The sequence below is a fragment of the Lithobates pipiens genome, unplaced genomic scaffold (genome assembly GCF_037356315.1).
Source record: "Lithobates pipiens isolate NorthernLeopardFrog02 unplaced genomic scaffold, aLitPip1_a1.2 Scaffold_28, whole genome shotgun sequence".
Classification (NCBI taxonomy): Eukaryota; Metazoa; Chordata; class Amphibia; order Anura; family Ranidae; genus Lithobates; species Lithobates pipiens.
In genome coordinates, this window is record NW_027507789.1 from 7,654,642 (window position 1) to 7,675,656 (window position 21,015).

General features: G+C 47.4%; 1 protein-coding gene across 1 annotated transcript in view; it reads right to left on the reverse strand.

Annotated features, from left to right (window-relative positions):
* TBCD (tubulin folding cofactor D) overlaps positions 1-21,015 on the reverse strand; it is a gene marked incomplete at its 5' end in the record, with an annotated part of 179,065 nt that overhangs the window by 76,476 nt on the left and 81,574 nt on the right. The window contains 1 exon segment of the mRNA XM_077458631.1: positions 4,447-4,603. Within this exon segment, the coding sequence (XP_077314757.1) occupies positions 4,447-4,603 (157 nt within the window).

Sequence of the window (21,015 nt, forward strand, 5' to 3'; positions counted from 1 at the left end):
TTGCAAAATTTTAAAGAAAGAAACAAAAGAAAACCTTTTTTTTTTCTCCTGTATTTTTTTATTTATATAGCAAAAAAAAACAAAAAAACAACAGGGGTGATTAAAGCGATTGTAAAAGGCAGAAGCTTTTTTTTTATCTGAATGCATTCTATGCATTCAGATAAAAATCCTGTGTGCAGTAGCCCCCCTAAAAATTACCTGAGACCCCTCTAGATACAGCGATGTTGCACAAGATACTCCCCTCCTCATTGGCTGATGCAGCAGCGTGGCGCCTTTAGCTCCCGCTGCTGTCAAAGTCAGTCAGCCATAAAATGAGGAAGGGGGCGGGGCAAGGGCTGCAGGGGACCAGCGGGTTTGGCTCGGATGCCCCCATAGCAAGCTGCTTGCTGTTGGGGGGGGGGGGGGTACTGAACAGGGAGGGAGGGACCATGAGCATAAAAGAGGGACCCGAGAAGAGGAGGATCTGGGCTCCTCTGTGTAGAACCATTTCACAGGGCAGGTAAGTATAACATGCTTTTTTTTTTTTTTTTTTTTAGGTAAAAATAACTAGACTTCACAAATCACTTTAAATACCACCAAAAGAAAGTTTGTGTGAAAAAGATGATATAGATTTCATTTGGATAGAGTGTTTCATAATCAAGCAAGTGGCAGTTAAATTAGTGCAGTGCTGAATAGCAAAAAATGCCCTGGTCATGATTGAGGGGGGGGGGGGGGGGTCAAGTGGTTAAGATAACACACAAACAATTCGAATATCTCGTGAATTTATAGAACAAACCCAATCAGCAGGGCTTCTTGTGCTGTCTGGGCCCAAGAATGAAATGCTGTCAGATTTACATGCAACAGCATCTTGTCTATATGCAAAATTATAGGACATACCATTACGTTCCATTCCGAGGGGTGGGCTAGGGCAGTATAGAGGTGGGCTAGAGCAGTATAGGGGCAGGGTAGGGAAGTATATAGACAGGCTAAGCCAGTATAGGGGCAGGCTAGGGCAGTATAGGGGCAGGCTAGGGCAGTATAGGGGCAGGCTAGGGCAGTATAGGGGCAGGCTAGGGCAGTATAGGGGCAGGCTAGGGCAGTATAGGGGCAGGCTAGGGCAGTATAGGGGCAGGCTAGGGCAGTATAGGGACAGGCTAGGGCAGTATAGGGACAGGCTAGGGCAGTATAGGGACAGGCTGGGGTAGTATATAGACAGGCTAGGGTAGTATATAGACAGGCTAGGGTATTAGACAGGATAGGGCAGTATAGGGGCAGGCTATGGTAGTATAGGGGCAGGAGAAGCAGCCTGGGGGGCAGTTGCCATCATAACCACACAAAACTGCTGGAAAAAAAAATCATGGCTGTCAATTTTCTGGGTTAATAGAAGAGGAGAGGCGGCCGTGGTTTAATTTGCTACCACTCTTAAAGGGCTGCCTGGGTCCAATGGACACATTGGGACCCATGGTAAGGCGGCCCTGCCAATAAGCATTCACAGACAGGGCCAAAATGAGGTCACTAGCATGTAAAATGAATAACATTTTTTGGGACCCCCAAATGTCAGACGCAGTGCTCACCACTGAGGTTCTCGGAGCCAGGCATTTCTTCTCTGCTCACCTCCAGCAGAGTGCAGCTTGTTAAGGGACAGGGGATGGAGGGGACCAAGTAAAAAGGGAATTGCCAAGCTGGGCAGCAGAGGTTGGCAGAAGGTGGGGCTTTGCTTCCGTTTCTAGCTTAATTTTGCTAATGCAGAATATCCCGCATGTTTTTCGAAGATTCACAAAAAATTGCAAAACTGCAAAGACGACACAGGAGAATAAATCCTGCAATACACATCAAACCCGAGAGGCAGCCGTTTCCGCCCTGCGTTTATCGCACAGCAAACAGTCACTCCAGGCGAAGGTAAGGCTGCCTTGTGACTATTATTTTGTGGTTCACTTTACATATTATTTTGTCAATAACTTTATTTTGCCCTCCCACGCCTGGGTTTGGAGAACTCAGAAAGGAGAGCAGCTTTCCCTTCAGAACCGGTTATACAGAGGCAGCCTGAGCCAAGACCTTATCTATATTGCTGGGGCTCTGTTTCCTCAAACAACTTGGTGCCTATCAGGATGGATCTCCGTACAAAACACAACACCCCCCCCCCCCCTCTGGTTTGTGGGTGGGGCCTGATGGATCCACGGTCCTGCTGTGTTACCGGGCAATTGCAGGTGCCCTGCGGACATCGCGGGCGCACGCATCGAGTCCCCAGTGACGCGGCGGGATCGTGCACGCCCCCTGGTGGGCCCGAAAAGGTGAGGGGGTCATATGACGCCCACTGGCAACGAGAGCTGTGCCGCCTGGCCAGTGGTTGGCAAGCGGTTAATGCCGGGTTCACACAATTGTGAATTAGATGTGGGTAGCAGGAGATTTTGACCGGCTCTCTATGGAGCAGATTCACACATCACCGTTGCGAATTTGCACTGGAGCCTTGTGTGCCCTTTGGCCCGTTTCAGGTCCAAATTCAGCCCAAAAATTAAATAAAAAACAAAACAAAAACGGGCTAAAATCGGACCTGAAATGGTGAACCAGGACACACCGGATCCCCTGCTAGGAGCCGCAGGTGGCGATGGTGTGAATCCAGCCTAAGGGGGTAGAACCTTCCGGAGATCAAGTGGTTAAGCAGAGAAATGGACTGCAGGTGATGTGGAGATTCCTTAGCGCCCCCCCCCCGGCACACATCACACAGCAGCCGGACTGCCATTATTTTTTACTCGGAGGATGAAAACAGGCTAAGATTTTGCTCCAGTTTCCAATGAAGCAGCCGCAGATGTTCTAGGAATATAAAAACAAGGCTTTGGTTTCTATCTCCCAATCTGAATCATTATATTATAAAAGCAAAGCCTGTGCACAGGGAGTGGTGATACTGCAGCTCGGTACCACACCTCCGGGACGTTTATACTTCCAGGCTGCCTTCGAGATGCGCCCACTACACAGCCGTGTCTCCAGAGGACTCCACACACCCTGCAGAGCGAGCACAGCCCTCATCAATCCACGCTTTGTGGGATGATTCACCTTCTTGTCTAAGAGACATTGAGCTTGCCTCTAATCTTCACCCTGAGCACTTGCTAGCATGAAATCAGATCCATTTAGTACAACGTTAATCCAAATGCAATGCCAGACACCAGCAGAGGTTTTTTTTTTCTAGGTCTTCAGTGATGTGGAGCGTGGCTGCAACCACTGGTATTGCAATGTAGATTATTACAACCCCTCCCGCTGTCCCAACTGGCTCTGTGGCGTTGCCTTGGCCCTATCAGAGGATCCAGCAATGGTCCGCTGATGCCCAACATCTCTAGGGTAGTGATCAATCAGTTTGATTAGAAAATCTGTCTCAATTCTAGTCTCACCCAAGACAAGTGGCACTGAAAGTGCCCATCTGCACCGCTCACCACCTCCTCTTTACATTGATACAAACGTGCCAGAAAGACTATGGAGCGCTCAGCGGAAAGATTTTCTGCCCTGAGGTCAGTTGAATTTTAAGGCATCAATGTCAAGCCCGTGTCACCAGAAGACACACACAAGGCTGCCAATCTCGAAAGGCAGAAAATACATTGGTGCCCATGACGCTGCTAATTCCTCTACAGCAGTGGTCTCCAAACTAGAGCCCGCGGGGCCAATGCAGCCCATTGCTTGCCTTTATCCAGCCCTCGGGGCACTGTTCCTTCCACAGATATAAGGAACTATATTTCCCACTGACACCAACAGTTTGGCATTATTACTCCCAGGGCCGGGACAAGCGGTGGGCAAGAGGGGCGGCTGCCTGGTGCAATGGTTTATTGCAGGCGTAGGGGGAACCATGACCCTAACCCTAAGGGAAAGGGGGGCGCAGTTTGGCATCTTTGCCCTGGGCGCTGGATGACCTTGTTCCGGCACTGATTCCTCCTAAAAACACCAACAGTTTGGAACTTGGCACTATTCTTCCTACAGACACCAACAATGGGGCATTAAGGGACAGCTGGAGGGCTGCCAGTTTGAGACCCCTGCTTGAATCGCTTAAGGGCCGCCCTGGTGCAGGAAATGTATGTGGGGCAGTCCTTAAGTGGTTAAAGTAGGGGTCTCAAACTGGCGGCCCTCCAGCTGTTTGCGAAACTACAAGTCCCATGAGGCATTTCAAGGCTGACAGTTAACAGCATGACTCCCAAAGGCAGAGGCATGATGGGACTTGTAGTTTTGCAACAGCGGGAGGGCTGGACTTACCATTGGGCTTGACTGGGCTCAAGCCCATGGGCCCCGCCCAATAGGGGGCCCCCGCCCGTTTAAGTTTTAAATATCTTCATATTCATTACAATTTAATTATCATTTTATCAATTTTTATTGCTTTTATTAATCTCCTTGTTCGTTTTTAATTATTACATTGTTTACTGTGTATATGGTTGTTTCCGCACATCCGGCCACTTCCCTTGAAGATTTCACGAGTTTGACTAGACTTACCTTGCAAGCTGATTGACATATTTCTTCATTTCGAGAGGGTCATAGGCCCGTGCAAAGGCCCAACACACATAACAGGCAGCATCCCGGACAGCCGAACCCACGCTACACGCACCGCGCTTCTCATCATAAACCAGCGCCTTCAGTATGACGGGGACAACTGCAAGACAGAGAAATTACGTCAGTTTGAAAGCCTAAAAAAATAATAATAATAATAATAATAATACGGTTGGGAACTTCAAATATCCAGATGAAGTGCTGACTGTTCACAGCTCAAAATATAATTGGTTGTTAAGTACATGGTGACCCCGGATAATGGCTGAACAAAGATGGCGCCATCCTTCTGGTGAGAAAATCAGATGAAGGCATTGTCAGGGGGAGTCCTGTGATCTCTCTGAGAGGTATTGTTCTTGGCAAAGCAGATCTTAAAACTGACACTAAAGGTAATTTTTTTTATAAAGCAAAAACATATACTTACTGTATTTATCGGCGTATAACACGCACCCCGAGTTTAGGAGGGAAGTTTAAAGCGGGAGTCCGCCGGGACTCAGCATTTTTTTTTTTTTTTTTAAAGCCAGCAGCTACAAATACTGCAGCTGCTGACTTTTAAAATAGTGACACTTACCTGTCCAGCGCGCCCGCGATGTCGGCACCCGAAGCCGATCTCTAGATCATCTCTCGGGTGCTGCCGCCGCAATCTTGGGTATGGGAATCAGGAAATGGAGCCTTTCGGCTTCATTTCCCGGTTCCCTACTGCGCATGCGCTGTGCAATAAGGACGGTCCCCGCTGCCTCTGGGATCTGTGTGTTTCCCAGCAGGCAGCGGGGCACTTGCGGAAAGGGGCGGGCACTTGCGGAAAGGGGCGTAATCTACACCCCTTTACGCAGAGAGCTATCCCGGAAGTAGGTGCAGATACCTGTACTGTACAGGTATCTGCACCCCCCTCCCCCCTGAAAGGTGCCAATTGTGGCGCCGGAGGGGGGGGGGGGGGTTCCGATGAGCGGAAGGTCCACTTTAGGGTGGACCTCCGCTTTAAGGAAAAAAAACTTACATTTAAATGCCCATCAATGCAGCCTTGTCAGTGTCATTGCAGCCTTGTCAGTGTAGCCTTGGCGCTGGCGAGATACAGAGCCGGATGTCCTGTGTATCTCTGCGGCGCTTGGTAGCTTTCGGCCATTCTCGGCGGCTCTCAGTGGCTCACACAGGACTATGGAGCAGCCGTCGGAAAGATTTAAAACATGTTCTAAATCTAAAGCTGATTTTTTAAAAGCAAAGGTCCAATGAGCCCACCCACGATCGAATTGCCCGGGGGATTTGTTCCGTCGGACCTTTGCTGTTGAAAAGTCCAGTCGTGTGTACGCGGCATAAGGGTTTTTTTTTTTTTTAAACAATCATATCATCACTTACCTCCAATGTGCAGCTCGTTTTGCACAGAGTGGCCCCAAACCTCATATTCTGGGGTCCCTTGACAACTCTCCCGGCTCCTCCCCACATCAGATAACCCCCCTAGGAGAAGCACTCTCCTGGGGGGTTACCTTGCGAGCGCAATCCATAGACACTGAATGCGGGACTTGGCCACGCCCCCGACAGCTGCGTCACTGGATTTGATTGACAGCAGCAGGAGCCAATGGATGGGGGGGCCGCTGACAGGTGTTTTTTCACCTTAATGCATAGGGTGAAAAATAAGGTGAAAAAACACAAACCTTTGCAACCCCTTTAATAGCATATTTGAGCAGGCAATCATTAGATCTTTATCCAAACAGTGCCTAGAAAAACCACAGTGATAAAACTAATTGGAAAAAAAGGAGATATTTTCCTTGTGTTTTCATTGATTTGTTCATCAAAAATATCAAAATGATGTGAAGATGTACTGTAGGAAATGGAAGTACACCCTTGACCTTAGAAGCTTTAGCACGTCTATAGTTATGTGTTTTGCACAACTGCCCACCAGTCTATGGCATCCGCTCTGCCAGTCCAGGCTAGATTAAGGGGTTAACCAGAAGAACATTTGTTCATCTCTTTGTGCTGCAGATGAAGAAACAGAAATATATAAAAAGAAACAATGTTTCTTTTTATTTTAGTGTTTCAGGGCTGAGCAATGTTGTTAATAAACATTGCCAGCTGCTTTTTTTTTTTTTTTTTCTTGACAGCTCCAATTACCGGACTTCTTTAACACAGGGGAGACCCACTGACCACTCAAAGAGCAGAGCCTGAAAGTATCAGTTTCAGGTATCGGAGAATTTACACAAGTACCGATACTTGTGCAAATACTCGGTATCGGCACTGATACCGATACTGGTATCGGTGCAACGCTAATATATATATAAACACATATTTGTGGCAGAGTGTTGCCCTGCCAGGGTCTAAAAAGAGGTTATGACCCAGAATTCTCAACTAGGCGGGTTGAGGAACTCCAGGGAGTTTGTGTCATGGAGAGTTTCCTCAATGTTTGGTAAAGTCCGTTTTGGGACCTGGAGCCTGAAGATTTCAAAGTGATCCGGGTGGGATGAAATCTCCAATCCGGGGGTCCAAGTTTTTGTAACTACCAGCACACTGATCATTCAGGTGTGTGCTGGGCTATCAGTAGTGACCTGACTATAGTTTCCGGACTTCACCCCGGGCAGACAGGAGATCTGGTTCCGGAGTCAGGAGAGCTCCACCTAGGAGAGAAGTGCGGAGCCAGAGCAACAATGGGGCTGCTAAATGCATGGTATGGTCCAAACATTGGTGAGAGAACAGTCTGTAGAAGACAGACAAGGGCATCAGTACTGCAAAGTGCAAGCCAGAAGGGTTGAACGCCATTTGTTTTTGATAGGAAAATAATGCTGAATACCCTTTGTATGGAAAACGTATGTTGTTTTGTGTTTTTCTGGAACTTTTTAAATAAAAATGGGCAAGAAAAGCCCTTTAAAAGAAGAAAAGCGAGTGGTGGTGTCCTTCAAAAGCTCTACCAAGTTCTCACAATTTATATATATATATATATATATATATATATTATACATTATACATTATACATATGTATGTATGAGGAGCTGTATCATTTTTTTAGGGAAAAAAATCCCATCACTGAGAGTTCCCGGTAACCACAAGCCTATTGTAGTAGACGGTGGTCCCCGGGGCCCATAGATACAGAACACACGCATGTATGTAATGGCACCATTGTCATGAACAATGGTACGGTGTGATTCTACCTGCAGCTCTATTCAGCTTCTAGATTATCTTCTGAATTCCTGCACGGCCGTTCTAAGCACTCGCAGGCTGCACACAATGCAAACACTTGTCGCTTTCTGCTTGCAGCACCTCAGGACTTCCTCTTGGCAAGAATAAGGCGGCACACATGTAATAAGAGCGAGCCTACGCAGGCTCCTCTCCTAGCAGCAAGCCATCTCATACTCATTCATGGCCTACAGTAATGTATAGCCTGTGGGCACAACTGAAGCTCCACAACTGAAAAAGCTCATTTCCCAGGGGATGTTCTCAGGCTGGCTTAGCTCCTGGCTGCCGAACAATGACCTTATAGAGGGGAAAATGGAACAGCAGCTCACCTTACTGGTTTGTGGAGTGGTAGGAGAGGTCCGGCGTGCCAGCAGTGGCACAGCCTAATCTTGAACGGCTCCTGGCACGTGAGATGAGAAGAGGGCACTTTTCCCAACATGAGAGGAGGGGGGTGTGAGAAGAAGACCCAGCGACCAAGATGGCATTATTTTGCTGAAGGGGGATGGGGACTCCTCTCACATTGTAGTAGTTTAAAACAATGGATGCTTCATAGCTTAAGAGAACCTGTCAAGAATTATGAATGGAAATGCCATTGCTGATCTGGTTCTGAAGGACCAAGCGCCAGCTGCCATCCTCACCCCTAGTGATCAAGGATGAGGCTGAGAGTCCCAGGGCGTCCACCGTAAAGTGAACCTGTGACCACGTGTCTGACATTCTAGTACAGGGGTCTCCAAAATTTCAAAACAAAGGGCTGGTTTACTGTCCTTCAGACTTTGAGGAGGGGGGCGACTTTGCCTAGTGGATGTAACCAATGCCCGTCATTGGTATATTTAGAGAAATAGTGCCTCATCATTGGTGTCAGTGGGAGGAATAGTGCCCCATCGTTGGTGTCAGTGGAAGCAACAGTGCCCCATCATTGGTGTCGGTAGGATGAATAGTGTCCCATTTTTGGCGTCAGTGGAAGGAACAGTGCCCCTTCATTGGTATCAGTGGAAGGAAGATTGCCCCATCATTGGTGTCAGTGAAAGGAAGAGTGCCCCATTATTGGTGTCAGTGGGAGGAACAGTGCCCCATCATTGGTGTCAGTGGGAGGAACAGTGCCCCTTCATTGGTATCAGTGGGAGGAATAGTGCCCCTTCATTGGTATCAGTGGAAGGAATAGTGCCCCATCATTGGTATCAGTGGGAGGAACAGTGTCCCATAATTGGTGTCAGTGGGAGGAATAGTGCCCCATCATTGGTGTGAGTGGGAGGAATAGTGCCCCATCATTGGTGTCAGTGGGAGGAATAGTGCCCCATCATTGGTGTCAGTGGGAGGAATAGTGCCTCATTGTTGGTATCACTGGGAGGAGTGCTGCCTCAAGGCCCAGATAAAGGCAAGCAAAGGGCCACATTCGGCCCTTGGGCTGCAGTCTGGAGACCACTGTACTAGTATTCACATATTTTTTACATGTACGTATAGCTAAAACTTTACTTCTGGATAGAGCAGAATTAGAACTCCTGCCGGTTTCTTCTTCTTCTTGTCTGGGTGGAGAGATTCAGCCTCCGCATTTTTCCTAGTGACCGTTGTCACCGGGACCAAAAGTGATGGGAAATCCAAAATGTTACAGTTGTCATAAAAGGAAAAGGTAAGGGAGATCGACCAATGGGGGAGCCTGATCTCTCCTCATTGGCTGAGAGGGAAGCGTGGCGCCATTGGCTCCCGCTGCTGTTAAAGTCAGTGAGGAGAAAAGGGGGGGGGGCAGAACTGCGGCTTGGTGTCTGAATACAGAGCAGCGGCTCAGCTGCCTCAATACCAAGTTTCTTGCTGTGGGGGTACTTAAAAGGAGGGAGGGGCCAGGAAAGGCAGCGAGGGATCTGAGAAGAGGAGGATCGGGGCCGCTCTGTGCAAAACCATTACACAGAGCAGGTGAGTATGACAGGTTTGTTATTTTTAAACAAAAAAAGTTTGGCTTTAGACCAACCATTCTTAACCAGGGTTCCTCCAGAGGTTGCTAGGGGTTCCTTGAGCCGTGGCTGATGAACCACCTATTTGATGATGCCTACAGAGTTCGAGGTTCAACATCACTTAGCAAAGCCAACAGCACGACACCAAATATCTTTTTATCTGTCTTTAAGGGGGGACATTCTTCCTATTGGCCACCAGTATAAGGTTCATTGTTCCTATCGACCCCTGATAAATTGGTTTTAGTAAGGGTTCCTCCAGACCTGAAAATTATTTTTGGGGTTCCTCTAGGCTTAAAAGGCTGAGAAAGGCTACTTTAGACACTTTGAAATGTAAAGTCTGATTCCCGGGGGAGGGAAGAATGAGGAAATGCTTGTTCCTTCCTGCAGCAAACTGATGACATCATCTCAGCCTACGCAAAGTCACCCATTGGAATTAAGGTGGCGCTTTTCTGAAAACCATCCTGTTGCTGTATATTGTGACATGTCAGGGATTTATTCATTAAAAGTAGGGCTGGGGAAAAAAAATTGATTTAAATCTTGAATCGAGTTGAGAGGTCAAATCGATTCTATTAATTTTTTTCACCAGGACTGGCGCTGACACCGAGTCGGTCCTGCGGTGCTGCGGGCAGGAGTTTTTAGCCGAAGCCGCGGCTTTGCCTAAAAACTCCTTCCCGCGGCAGGTTAAAAGTAACCTAAAAAGGTCCACAAACCACATCATCATCAGGCTATGCATGTTGGCAGGGCTGGACTTACCATTGGGCTTGACTGGGCTCAAGCTCATGGGCCCCGCCGAGATAAAGAGCCGAGTGTATTTGGCTCGACTACGCTCACAGTCATGCCCAGTCCTGACCTCTGATGGGCATAACACAGGGACTGGGCATGACTGTGAGCCAAGCCGAGTACACTCGGCTACTCTTGGCTCAGCTCAGGACTGCGAGAGGACCCAAGAGCCGCAGAGAGGACTCGAGAGCCAAGATATACAGGACTCTGTATCTCGACGGTGCCATTTTTAGGCTGCAAAATGACACTGGGGCAAGGCTGCAAATGACAAGGCTACACTGACAAGGCTGCAAATGACACTGGACAAGGCTGCAGATGGGCAAGGCTTCAGATGGACACTGACAAGGCTGCAATGACACTGGGACAAGGCTGCAGATGGACACTGATAAGGCTGCATTGATGGGCATTTGAATGTAAGTTTTTTCCTTAAAAATCCCTCCTAAACTTGGGGTGCGTGTTATACGCCAATAAATACGGTAATGTATAGAAGGTAGGGCCCGAAGGTGACTGAATCCCAGGGGCCCTCACCACCCTAAGTCCTGCCCTGCATGTTGGGACTTGTAGTTCCTCAGAACCGACGAAACCTCGCGGGTTGTCCTGTGAGTTGGGTCAGTGTACGTTATAGTGGAGGAACCTGTTCTCCTGGTCTCACCGCCATCCGCCGCGGGTGGAATGTGCCCCAACCACCGGCACACAAAACAATCGTACCCTCAAACTAAGGCTTTTGGCCAAAAGTATTTCACTGTTTGTTATTTTTCCTTTTTCTTAAAAATGGCAGAGAGAAAATAAATTCTTTATGGAAAAATATCCGGAGAGAAGGCGGCAAAGACCCCAGTCTTATGTGACCGATAAGACCCCGCTCACAGCGTTTTGTAGCTTGAAGCTTGAAAACGCTGGAGGGGGAAAAAAAAATAACGTAAAAAAAAAAATCAATGATTCTCTATGGAGACGGTTCACATCTCCACTCCAAGTCGCCTGAAGCCAAACACATTCCGGGGCTGTTTTTGTTGCTCAAATCGGGCAGATTTGGGCGTTTTTGACATGTTTCTATTCTCATAGAAATGAATGGAAAACTCGCCATTCGCGTGTTTTTATGTTGCGTTTTTCAGCGATTTTCTGCTCAAATTAAAAATGTAAAAAATAAAATAGTAATACTAGATTGTAAGCTCTAACAAGCAGGGCCCTCTGATTTCCCCCATCTTGAATTGTATTGTGTTGTAATGTCTACTCTAATGTTGTAAAGCGCTGCGTAAACTGTCAGCGCTATATAAATCCTGTATAATAATAATAATAAATGCATGTAAAATATATACATAAATCCTGTATAATAATAATAATAAAATGTAAAATATATACACAAATAACAAAATCATCATAAATAAGAAAAATAAATAATATGTAATAACACATTAATAAATAATAATCTCTAACCTTAAAAAATATTAAATACATTATTTTTTATTATTAATACTAATAATAAAATAACAATACACAACCAAACATAAAGTTAAGGGTTAATTATTTATTTATTGTTACTTAGTATTCATCTATTGAAGTAGACTGCATGTGGTGTGAACTGACCCTCAGGTCTTTTTTTTTTGTTTCTTAACCACTTGCCAACCGCTGCATGTCAGCACAATGGCAGCGGTGGGTAGATGGGTGTACCTGTACGTCCCCTTTAATTGGCGGGGCTAGCAGGCGTGCGCCCGCCGCGCACAACGTGACCGTTCCGATGGGACCCCGACGATCGTGTCACGGATCTGCAGAACAGGGAAGTACCTATGTAAACAAGGCATTTCCCCGTTCAGGCTTGTGTCATGACAGAGATCACTGCTCCCTGCCCACAGTTAGAATCACTCCCTAGGACATACTTAACCCCTTCATCGTCCCCTAGTGTTTAACCACTTCCCTGCCAGTGTCATTTACATAGTAATCAGTGCATTTTTATACAGCACAACCCCTACTAAGTTGCAACAAATGGCTTCCCTATGGAATGAAGTAGCATGGGGTACGGATAAATCACCAATGATTATGAGACTAATCAATACTGAAAGCTACTACATGCCATTTGTGGCACTCACTCCATAGGGAGTCATTTGTTCAAATGTGTAGACACCGGTCACCGCAAGTAGCAATTAACAATAAGCAATGTTAATAGTGCTACTACAAATCCCCAGTGTGCACAACCAGTGTCCAATCACAGCCGGTCACATGTAAAACACGGAGACGCCAGTAAACGGCACTCCTCACCTCACACTGACAGATTGTGTGGTGAGGAGAGCCGATCAGCAGCATCTCCTCACAGGAGACATCTACACATGTAATCAGGGCACTGATCATCAGTGCCCCGATTACAATAGCGCCACCAATCAGTGCCAGCGATGAGTGCCCACCAATGCCAGCAATCAGTGCCCACCAGTGCCACCTATCAGCGCCCATAAGTGCAGCATATTAGTGCCTCCTCATCAGTGCCACCTAATCAGTGACAATAAGTGCCACCTCATCAGAACCCATAAGTGCCACCTCATCAGAACCCATAAGTGCCACCTCATCAGAACCCATAAGTGCCGCCTCATCAGAACCCATAAGTGCAGCCTCATCAGGGACAGTCAGTGCCATCTATCAGGGCCCACCATTGCTGCCTATCAGGGCCCACCATTGCCACCTATCAGGGCCCACCAGTGCCACCTATCAGGGCCCACCAGTGCCACCTATCAGGGCCCACCAGTGCCACCTATCAGGGCCCACCAGTGCCACCTATCAGGGCCCACCAGTGCCACCTATCAGGGCCCACCAGTGCCACCTATCAGGGCCCACCAGTGCCACCTATCAGGGCCACCTATCAGTTCCCATAAGTGCAGCATATTAGTGCCTCCTCATCAGTGCCGCCTAATCAGTGCCCATAACTGCAGCCTATTGGGGCCCACCAGTGCCACCTATCAGTGCAGCATATTAGTGCCTCCTCATCAGTGCCGCCTAATCAGTGCCCATAACTGCAGCCTATTGGCGCCCACCAGTGCCACCTATCAGTGCAGCATATTAGTGCCTCCTCATCAGTGCCGCCTAATCAGTGGCCATAACTGCAGCCTATTGGGGCCCACCAGTGCCACCTATCAGTGCAGCATATTAGTGCGTCCTCATCAGTGCCACCTCATCAGAGCCCATAAGTGCTGCCTCATCAGAGCCCACCAGTGCCGCCTATCAGGGCCCACCAGTGTCACCTATCAGGGCCCACCAGTGCCACCTATCAGGGCCCACCAGTGCCACCTATCAGGGCCCACCAGTGCCACCTATCAGGGCCCACCAGTGCCACCTATCAGGGCCCACCAATGCCACTTAGTGTCCATAAATGCGGCATATTAGTGCCCCTTCATCAGTGCCACCTAATCAGAGCCCACTACGTTTGTGTTTGTTGGAAGACAATTGTGTAACATTAGTATGCAAGAAAAGAAAATCAACAAAGGAATGGCTTCACCAGAAGATGATTAAAGAATGGCCCAGCCAGAGCCCAGACCTGAATCCGATTGAAAATCTGTGGGGTGATCTGAAGAGGGCTGTGTACAGGAGATGCCCTCGCAATTTGACAGATTTGGAAGACGAGTGGGCAAATATTGGCAGGTCAAGATGTACCATGCTGATAGACTCATACCCAAAAAGACTGAGTGCTGTAACAAAATCAAAAGGTGCTTCAACAAAGTATTAGTTTAAGGGTGTGCACATTTATGCAACAACATTTACAGTTTTTATTTTTACTTCCCTTCACCGACAAGATTTCAGTTTGTTGTTCAATTGAGTTGTACAGTTTATAGGTCACATTAAAGGTGGAAAAAGTTCTGAAATGATTTATTTTTGTCACTTTTGTTACATCACAGAAACCTGACATTTAAAAGGGGTTTACAGACTTTTTATATCTACTGCATGGGTGCCCAACCAGTGGCCCGGGTGCCACATGAGGCCCGCGGAGCCCTCTGATGTGGCTCGTGACCTCCTTCTGTGGGAGGGCACACACCCTGAAGACAAAAATCAGACGCTTGGTTGGCCAACAACCTGATCGTGTGTACGAGACTTAAGACTGAGAACCGAGCATTCAAACACTGTCAATCACTCAGTTCACAGAGCTCCCTGAGCAGACAGCTGATGAATGTCAGTCATCACTGTCTGCTCTGACCCCCCCCCCCCCCCCCCCCCCACACACACACACACACACACACACACACACACACACTAGAGCGCTGGGAAGTGGCAGGGATAGGAGCAGACAGCTCAAGCTCTCAGTAGCTCGTTAGGAGCCTAAGGCAGCATGTAGGCAGATCCAGACCATATGGGTCGCGATCTTTCCCAACCCTGGACTAGCTCTATGACACAAGCCGGCATGTAGGCAGATCCAGACCATATGGGTCGCGATCTTTCCCAACCTTGGACTGGCTCTACAACATCAGCCGACAGCGAGCTTCAGCCCACGGTCTGCTGAAAATGGGTCACAGGATTTCAGAACGAACTACACTCCTGTGATCCTCAGGAGAACTACAGACAAGCTTTGGCTGTACTTCTCCTCTAAGAAAAATATGTTGAGCCGTATTCTGTGCATAGGACACATACTTCCTTCTTAGTGGGCAGATGGCACGCCAAGAATTTTCCGCATATTCTAGGTATTTGTATACCCAGGAATGCGGTTTTCACACAGACATACATAAAGCCAACATATGGTCCGCTTCATAGAAGATATTTATGACTTCTGCAGGTACCTAGAACTGTACATAACCTGAGATATTTGTCTTTTCATTCTCTTTCCTGAGGAGTAAAGATAATGCATTAAGAGTCATTTCAGTGGTGACATATTTCACTCACTAGTGCCAGTAGAGAGACCTCAGGCAAAGCTCCATGAGAAAAGCTCTACATACAAATAAACTTCTCCAAAAAAAAAAAAACGACTTGTGGGTGAATGTCATTTTTAAGGCTGGACTGCGGCCTTCCCTTCAGTCTTGCACAGTTGTACAGGCTCCTCGCCTGAAAATATCCTACCGTGTTAGACAGAGAAAGTCATAAAACAGAATAAATCAAGGTAGGTTTAAGGCTTTGAATAGTATATGGATCCATGATATTTACATGTCTGTATGGCTCCCCTGGTGCTCAACCCGTGTCCCGAGGGCCACATGTGGCTCTTTGGTATATGATGTGCGGCCTTCAGACCTCAGCAGTCTGTAGTTGGAACATTGATTAGGGTAACAGCATTGATCCCCATTAACCTCATGTAACATCTTCCCAGTTTGGTATCGTCTTCTGCAGCATCTTCCCACCAACAATGTATCCTCACTCTCTGACCCTCATCTCCTCTGTTAGGTCTGCAGTCTGACACTCCTCTCCAGCATTACATATACTGAACATTATGTGTGGCCCTTTGGTGAGCTCGGGTACAAGATTTAAAGGCGTTGTAAAGGCAGAAGGTTGTATTCTATGCATTGAAATTAAAAAAAATAAAAAAAAACTTATGTGTGTAATAGCCACCCCAGCACCCCCCTAATTACTTACCTGAGCCTCACCTCTCTCCAGCGATGTCCACATGTTTGGCTGAGACACAGCAGCGACACCATTGGCTCTCGCTGCTGTCAATTAAAGTCAGTTAGCCAATCAGGAGAGAGAGAGGGGCCGAAACACGGCTTCTTGTCTGAATGGGCACACAAAGCTGTGACTTGGCTCTGGTGCCCCCTTTAACAAGCACAAAGCACTCAACGGCAGGGGGGGGGGGGGGGGCAGGAGCAAAGAAAAGGGATCCAAGAAGAGGAGGATCCGGGCTGCTCTGTGCAAAACCAAATGCACAGAGGAGGCAAGTATAACATGTTTTTTTTTTTTTATAAATTAACAAAGACTTTACAAACACTTTAAGGCCCCTTATAGCTCATAAGTTGACAACCACTGCCATAGCCCTTTTCTATCCACCAGTCTCCATCCATTTATACATCCATTCTATGCCATTTCTATAATATATTTAGTTCACATCGTGTGGCGATTCGTGCTCGCAGGCCACGGTATGAGCAGAGGCAAAATTGCCTTTCAGCTGAGCGTGTTTACCCTAAGTGCTGGGTAGGCACTTTTAATATGTAACTGGAAGTCTTACTATTTTAATAAAGTCTGTTAGTACATTTTTACGCTATGAGAGCCTCCTTCCTTCTTTTCTATTCCTTATACCGCATACTATGGTCATACCATGCACCACGAGCATGAATCGTCATACACGGTGAATCCAGACTCCTTGCTCTGCCCTACGCACGTTTCGTCATGTGACGTCACATGACAAAACGTGCGTAGGGCGGGGCAAAGACGCTGTAGTCACCGCATATGATGATTCGCTATGGGAGCATCCTTCTTTCTTTTCTATTCTTTATACCTCATACTTTGAATTGGGAGATGGGATTCTGACTGAAGCCCAGAAAAAGAGAGGAATAAATTGGCTTGTTGGCTGGTTTATAACTTTACCAGCATACTGTATCTATCTGGCGAGTCCATTTTGAGAGAGTGGTGGAGTGTTCACGTTGTGGTGGAGCACCTTTGGGAATTTCTTTGTGAAGAATTTTGGGACTTTGATCATGAATATTTTTTTATTGACACTATTTATACAGGGGGTCCCCGAGCTGCGAATGGGTTAGGGACTGCCTGTTTGTTTCTAAGTCGAATTTGTCCGTAATTGGGACGCGCATAACGACGTTTTCCGACGTCATTTTCCGATGTGCCCGCCGGCGCCACCTGCCGTTCGCAAGTAGGAGTTGTTTTCAAGTCGGAGGTTCGTAACTCGGGGAGCCCCTGTACTACTTTCCTTGTCGCTTTAATATTTTTTTAGACACTACAAATACTTTTGATAAATTTTTTCACGTCTTTCACTTGTTTATTGTCATAGCATGCATTTTATCGATTGCGAATTTAGCACATATGTTTGATTTGCACAATTTTGCACTTGCACCTTATTTGCATTGTATTAGATGTTATGAGAAAGGATGATTTTAAGTTACACTGGTTTGTTACATATATTACTTTATCAACATTGAGTTGATGTGCGAACCGGTGTCTTGCCAAATAATGTCCTCCATCGGATAGTGTCTGCTGCGTACTGCGCATGCGCAGTACACAGCAACACAGATTCTGAAAATTGCCGAGGATGAACGGCGCCTGCGCCGTGAGTCCAGGTTCTATCCCCACCATCCAAGTGGACATAGAGTAGGAATAAAAAAGAGCCGAGCGAAGTGAGGCCGAGCCCTAAGCGTGGCGAGCGAAGCTCGCCCGCGAGGGGCCCTCTAAAATTCACAATCCTATGTCCGCTTGGATGGTGGGGCCACCACCTCCACTCACGGCGCAGGCGCCGTTCAGCTTTGGAGATTTTCCGAAGCTTCGCCTGCTCCGTACTGCACATGCGCAGTACGGAGCGGACACTATACGGCAGAACACCGGCACTTCTCGTTATACACTTTTTTTTATAGCGTAAAATAATAAAAACCGCAGAAGTGATCAAATACCACCAAAAGAAAGCTCTATTTGTGGGGAAAAAAAAAAAAGGACAAACAATTTATTTGGGTACAGCGTCGCACAACCGCGCAATTGTCAAAGAAATGCAGTGCAGTATCACAAAAACTGGCCTGGTCATGACAGGGTGGGGTAAATCTTCTGGAGGTCAAGTGGTTAATTGAACAATCTTCTGGAGGTCAAGTGGTTAGTGAGTTTCCATGGCACTGTACAGGAGGCCCCAACTCTTCTTCTGCGGGTAAACTGAATTGCAGACCAGATGCAGCACAAAGAAAAACAACGCTGCATACCCAAGTAGAGGGGTGAATCAGGAAACAAAGTAAGTTCTTCTTTAGAATAACTGAAGGAAGGACGGAACTGTGAGGAGTTAAGTAAATAGGTATTTAAACAGCCTGCAGCCTCACAATTCTCAGAGCCGGGACTGGGTGACAGTCATGAGTGCAGCTTACGGCATTCCATCTCCGCATCGAAGAGAACGCCTCGCAGCTCTAGAAAATGTCGACAAACTTGCCCCAAGAATGTGGTTTTATTAGTGAAGATGATCGGAAGATCTTGTTCCACAGAGAACGAGTTCCTCCCAAAAGTCACTTCCTCCTGGAGGACATCTCAGGTAGCCGAAACCTACTTAGTGCAAACAAACCTTGTCCAAGGCTGCCATGGAGCTCAAAGTGCCCTGAGGTGTACCAAAAGCCAAGGCTGGCAAGGCCATTCTATAACTAACATATCTCTATAGAGTCCCCATTGTGAAGAAAAAGAACTATTGTATACATTTCTAAGTACACTGGAACATAAACTAGATTAACAAAAGCATTGGGACACCTGCCTTTACGCACTCATGAACTTTAATGGCGTCATAGTCCGTAGGGTTCAATATTGAGTTGGCCCACCCTTTGCAGCTATAACAGCTTCAACTCTTCTGGGAAGGCCATTCACAAGGTTTAGGAGGGTGTCTATGGGAACGTTTGACCATTCTACCAGAAGAGCCTTTGTGAGGTCAGGCACTGAAGTTGGACAAGAAGGCCTGGCTCGCAGTCTCCCCTCAAATTCATCCCACTGGTGTTCTACTGGGTTGAGGTCAGGACAGTCAAGTTCCTCCACTCCAAACTCGCTCATCCATGTCTTTATTACTTGATTTGTGCACCGGTACGCAGTCATGTTGGAACAGAAAGGGGCCGTCCCCAAACCGTTCTCACAAAGCTGGGAGCATGAAGTTGTCCATAAAGTCTTGGTATTCCGACGCCTTACCAAGCCCAACCCCTGAAAAACAACCATACGCCATAACCCCCCCTCCACAAAAATATTTAGGAGCAGTACACAAAGCAAGGTCCATAAAGACATGGATTTCCCTTCACTTCCTATATCTCAGCCAAAGGGAAAGTGAGAGGAAATCACTGCAAAGGGAATCCCTGGGGACCCCTAGGTCACCAGAACTAGTGTCACCAATGGGAGATTTTCCATCTATTACTTTTCTGGGGACAACCCAAAATTTGGGATTTTCCTTTACTTTCAATGATAATGGTAAACAGGACAATTAGAAAGTGCGAAACTCCCTAACGAAGACACCGAGAGCAATTAAAACCGACGGAGTTCTAAACCACCCTCCACTTCTATCCAAAACTAAAAAGGAAGAAAAAAGGAAAAAAAAGCCCTCACATCTCAGGTCTATGGGCATAATGACGTCAGGAATAATCCACTGCACAAGACTGCGGGAGGAAGAGGTGCAGGGCAGGAGCCACAGGGGACTAGGTAAGTATCTCTGTTCTCTCCCCTAAAAAAGCAAAAAAAGCTAGCAGTTAAAGCGGAGGTCCACCCTAAAGTGGACCTTCCGCTCATTGGAATCCTCCCCCCCCTCCGGCGCCACAATTGGCACCTTTCAGGGGGGAGGGGGGTGCAGGTACCTGTACAGTACAGGTATCTGCACCCTCTTCCGGCGTAGATTCTGCAGAAGGTACGCCCATTTCCGCAGAATCTACGCCCCTTTCCGAAGGTCCCCCGCTGCCTGCTGGGAAACACACGTATCCCAGAGACAGCGGGGACCATCCTTATTGCGCAGCGCGACTCACGCATGCGCAGTAGGGAACCAGGAAATGAAGCCGAAAGGCTCCACTTCCTGATTCCCATACCCAAGATGGCGGCGGCAGCACCCGAGAGACAATCGAGAGATCGGATTCGGGTGCCGACATCGCGGGCGCGCTGGGCGGTTAAGTGTCATTATTTTAAAAGTCAGCAGCTGCAGTATTTGTAGCTGCTGGCTTTAAAAAAAAAACAAAAAAAACGGCGGAACTCCCGGCGGACTCCCGCTTTAACCTGTACAGAGAGTACGCTCTCCCAGGGGCTCACCTTGCAGGCGCACTCCCGAGTCCAGCATTCGGCATCCATAGAGGGCGATTGCAGGATTCGGCCCCGCCGGCGGCCACGTCATTGGATTTGATTGACAGCAGCGGAAGCCAATGGCTGCGCTACCATCAATCTATCCAATCAAGAGCCGAGAACCCCGGGCAGAGAGACAGCGCATCCCCATGGGTCAAGTTCCAGGGCTCAAGTAAAAGGGAGGGGCTGGGGAGAGCCGGTCACTGGCAGGTGTTTTTTTTAACCTTGATGCATAGGGTGCACATGAGGGTTTACAACCCCTTTAAGTTTGTGAACCCGAGGTATCACTGTATCTAGTTTTAGTAAATCAACACCTGTGTCAATGTGTCTGCCTGTCTATGTTCTCATATTAATTGAGCAATACTAGTTATTTTAGTCTACTTTTATAATCCAAAAAATAAAACAGACGGGTTAACTTTTACACCTAAACTCGACTTCGTTTTTTGATTTGTTTTGTACAAAAGTGTCAGCCCCTGTACACGCGGTCGGAGATTCCGTCAGAATGTGTCCTATCGGACCGGTTTGTCGGATAATCCGACTGTGTGGTATGCATCGGACTGTTTCCGTCGGAATATCCGTCGGACCCAATTTTCCAACTTGGAAATATTTTCCGACAAACTGGTCCGATAGGACATACTCCGATCATGTGTAGAGAATTCCGATCGGACCAAGTGCCACGCATGCTCAGATCAAATTCCTACATCAAAGCTATTGGCTACTAGCCTGAACGTAGTCCCGTCGTAACGAA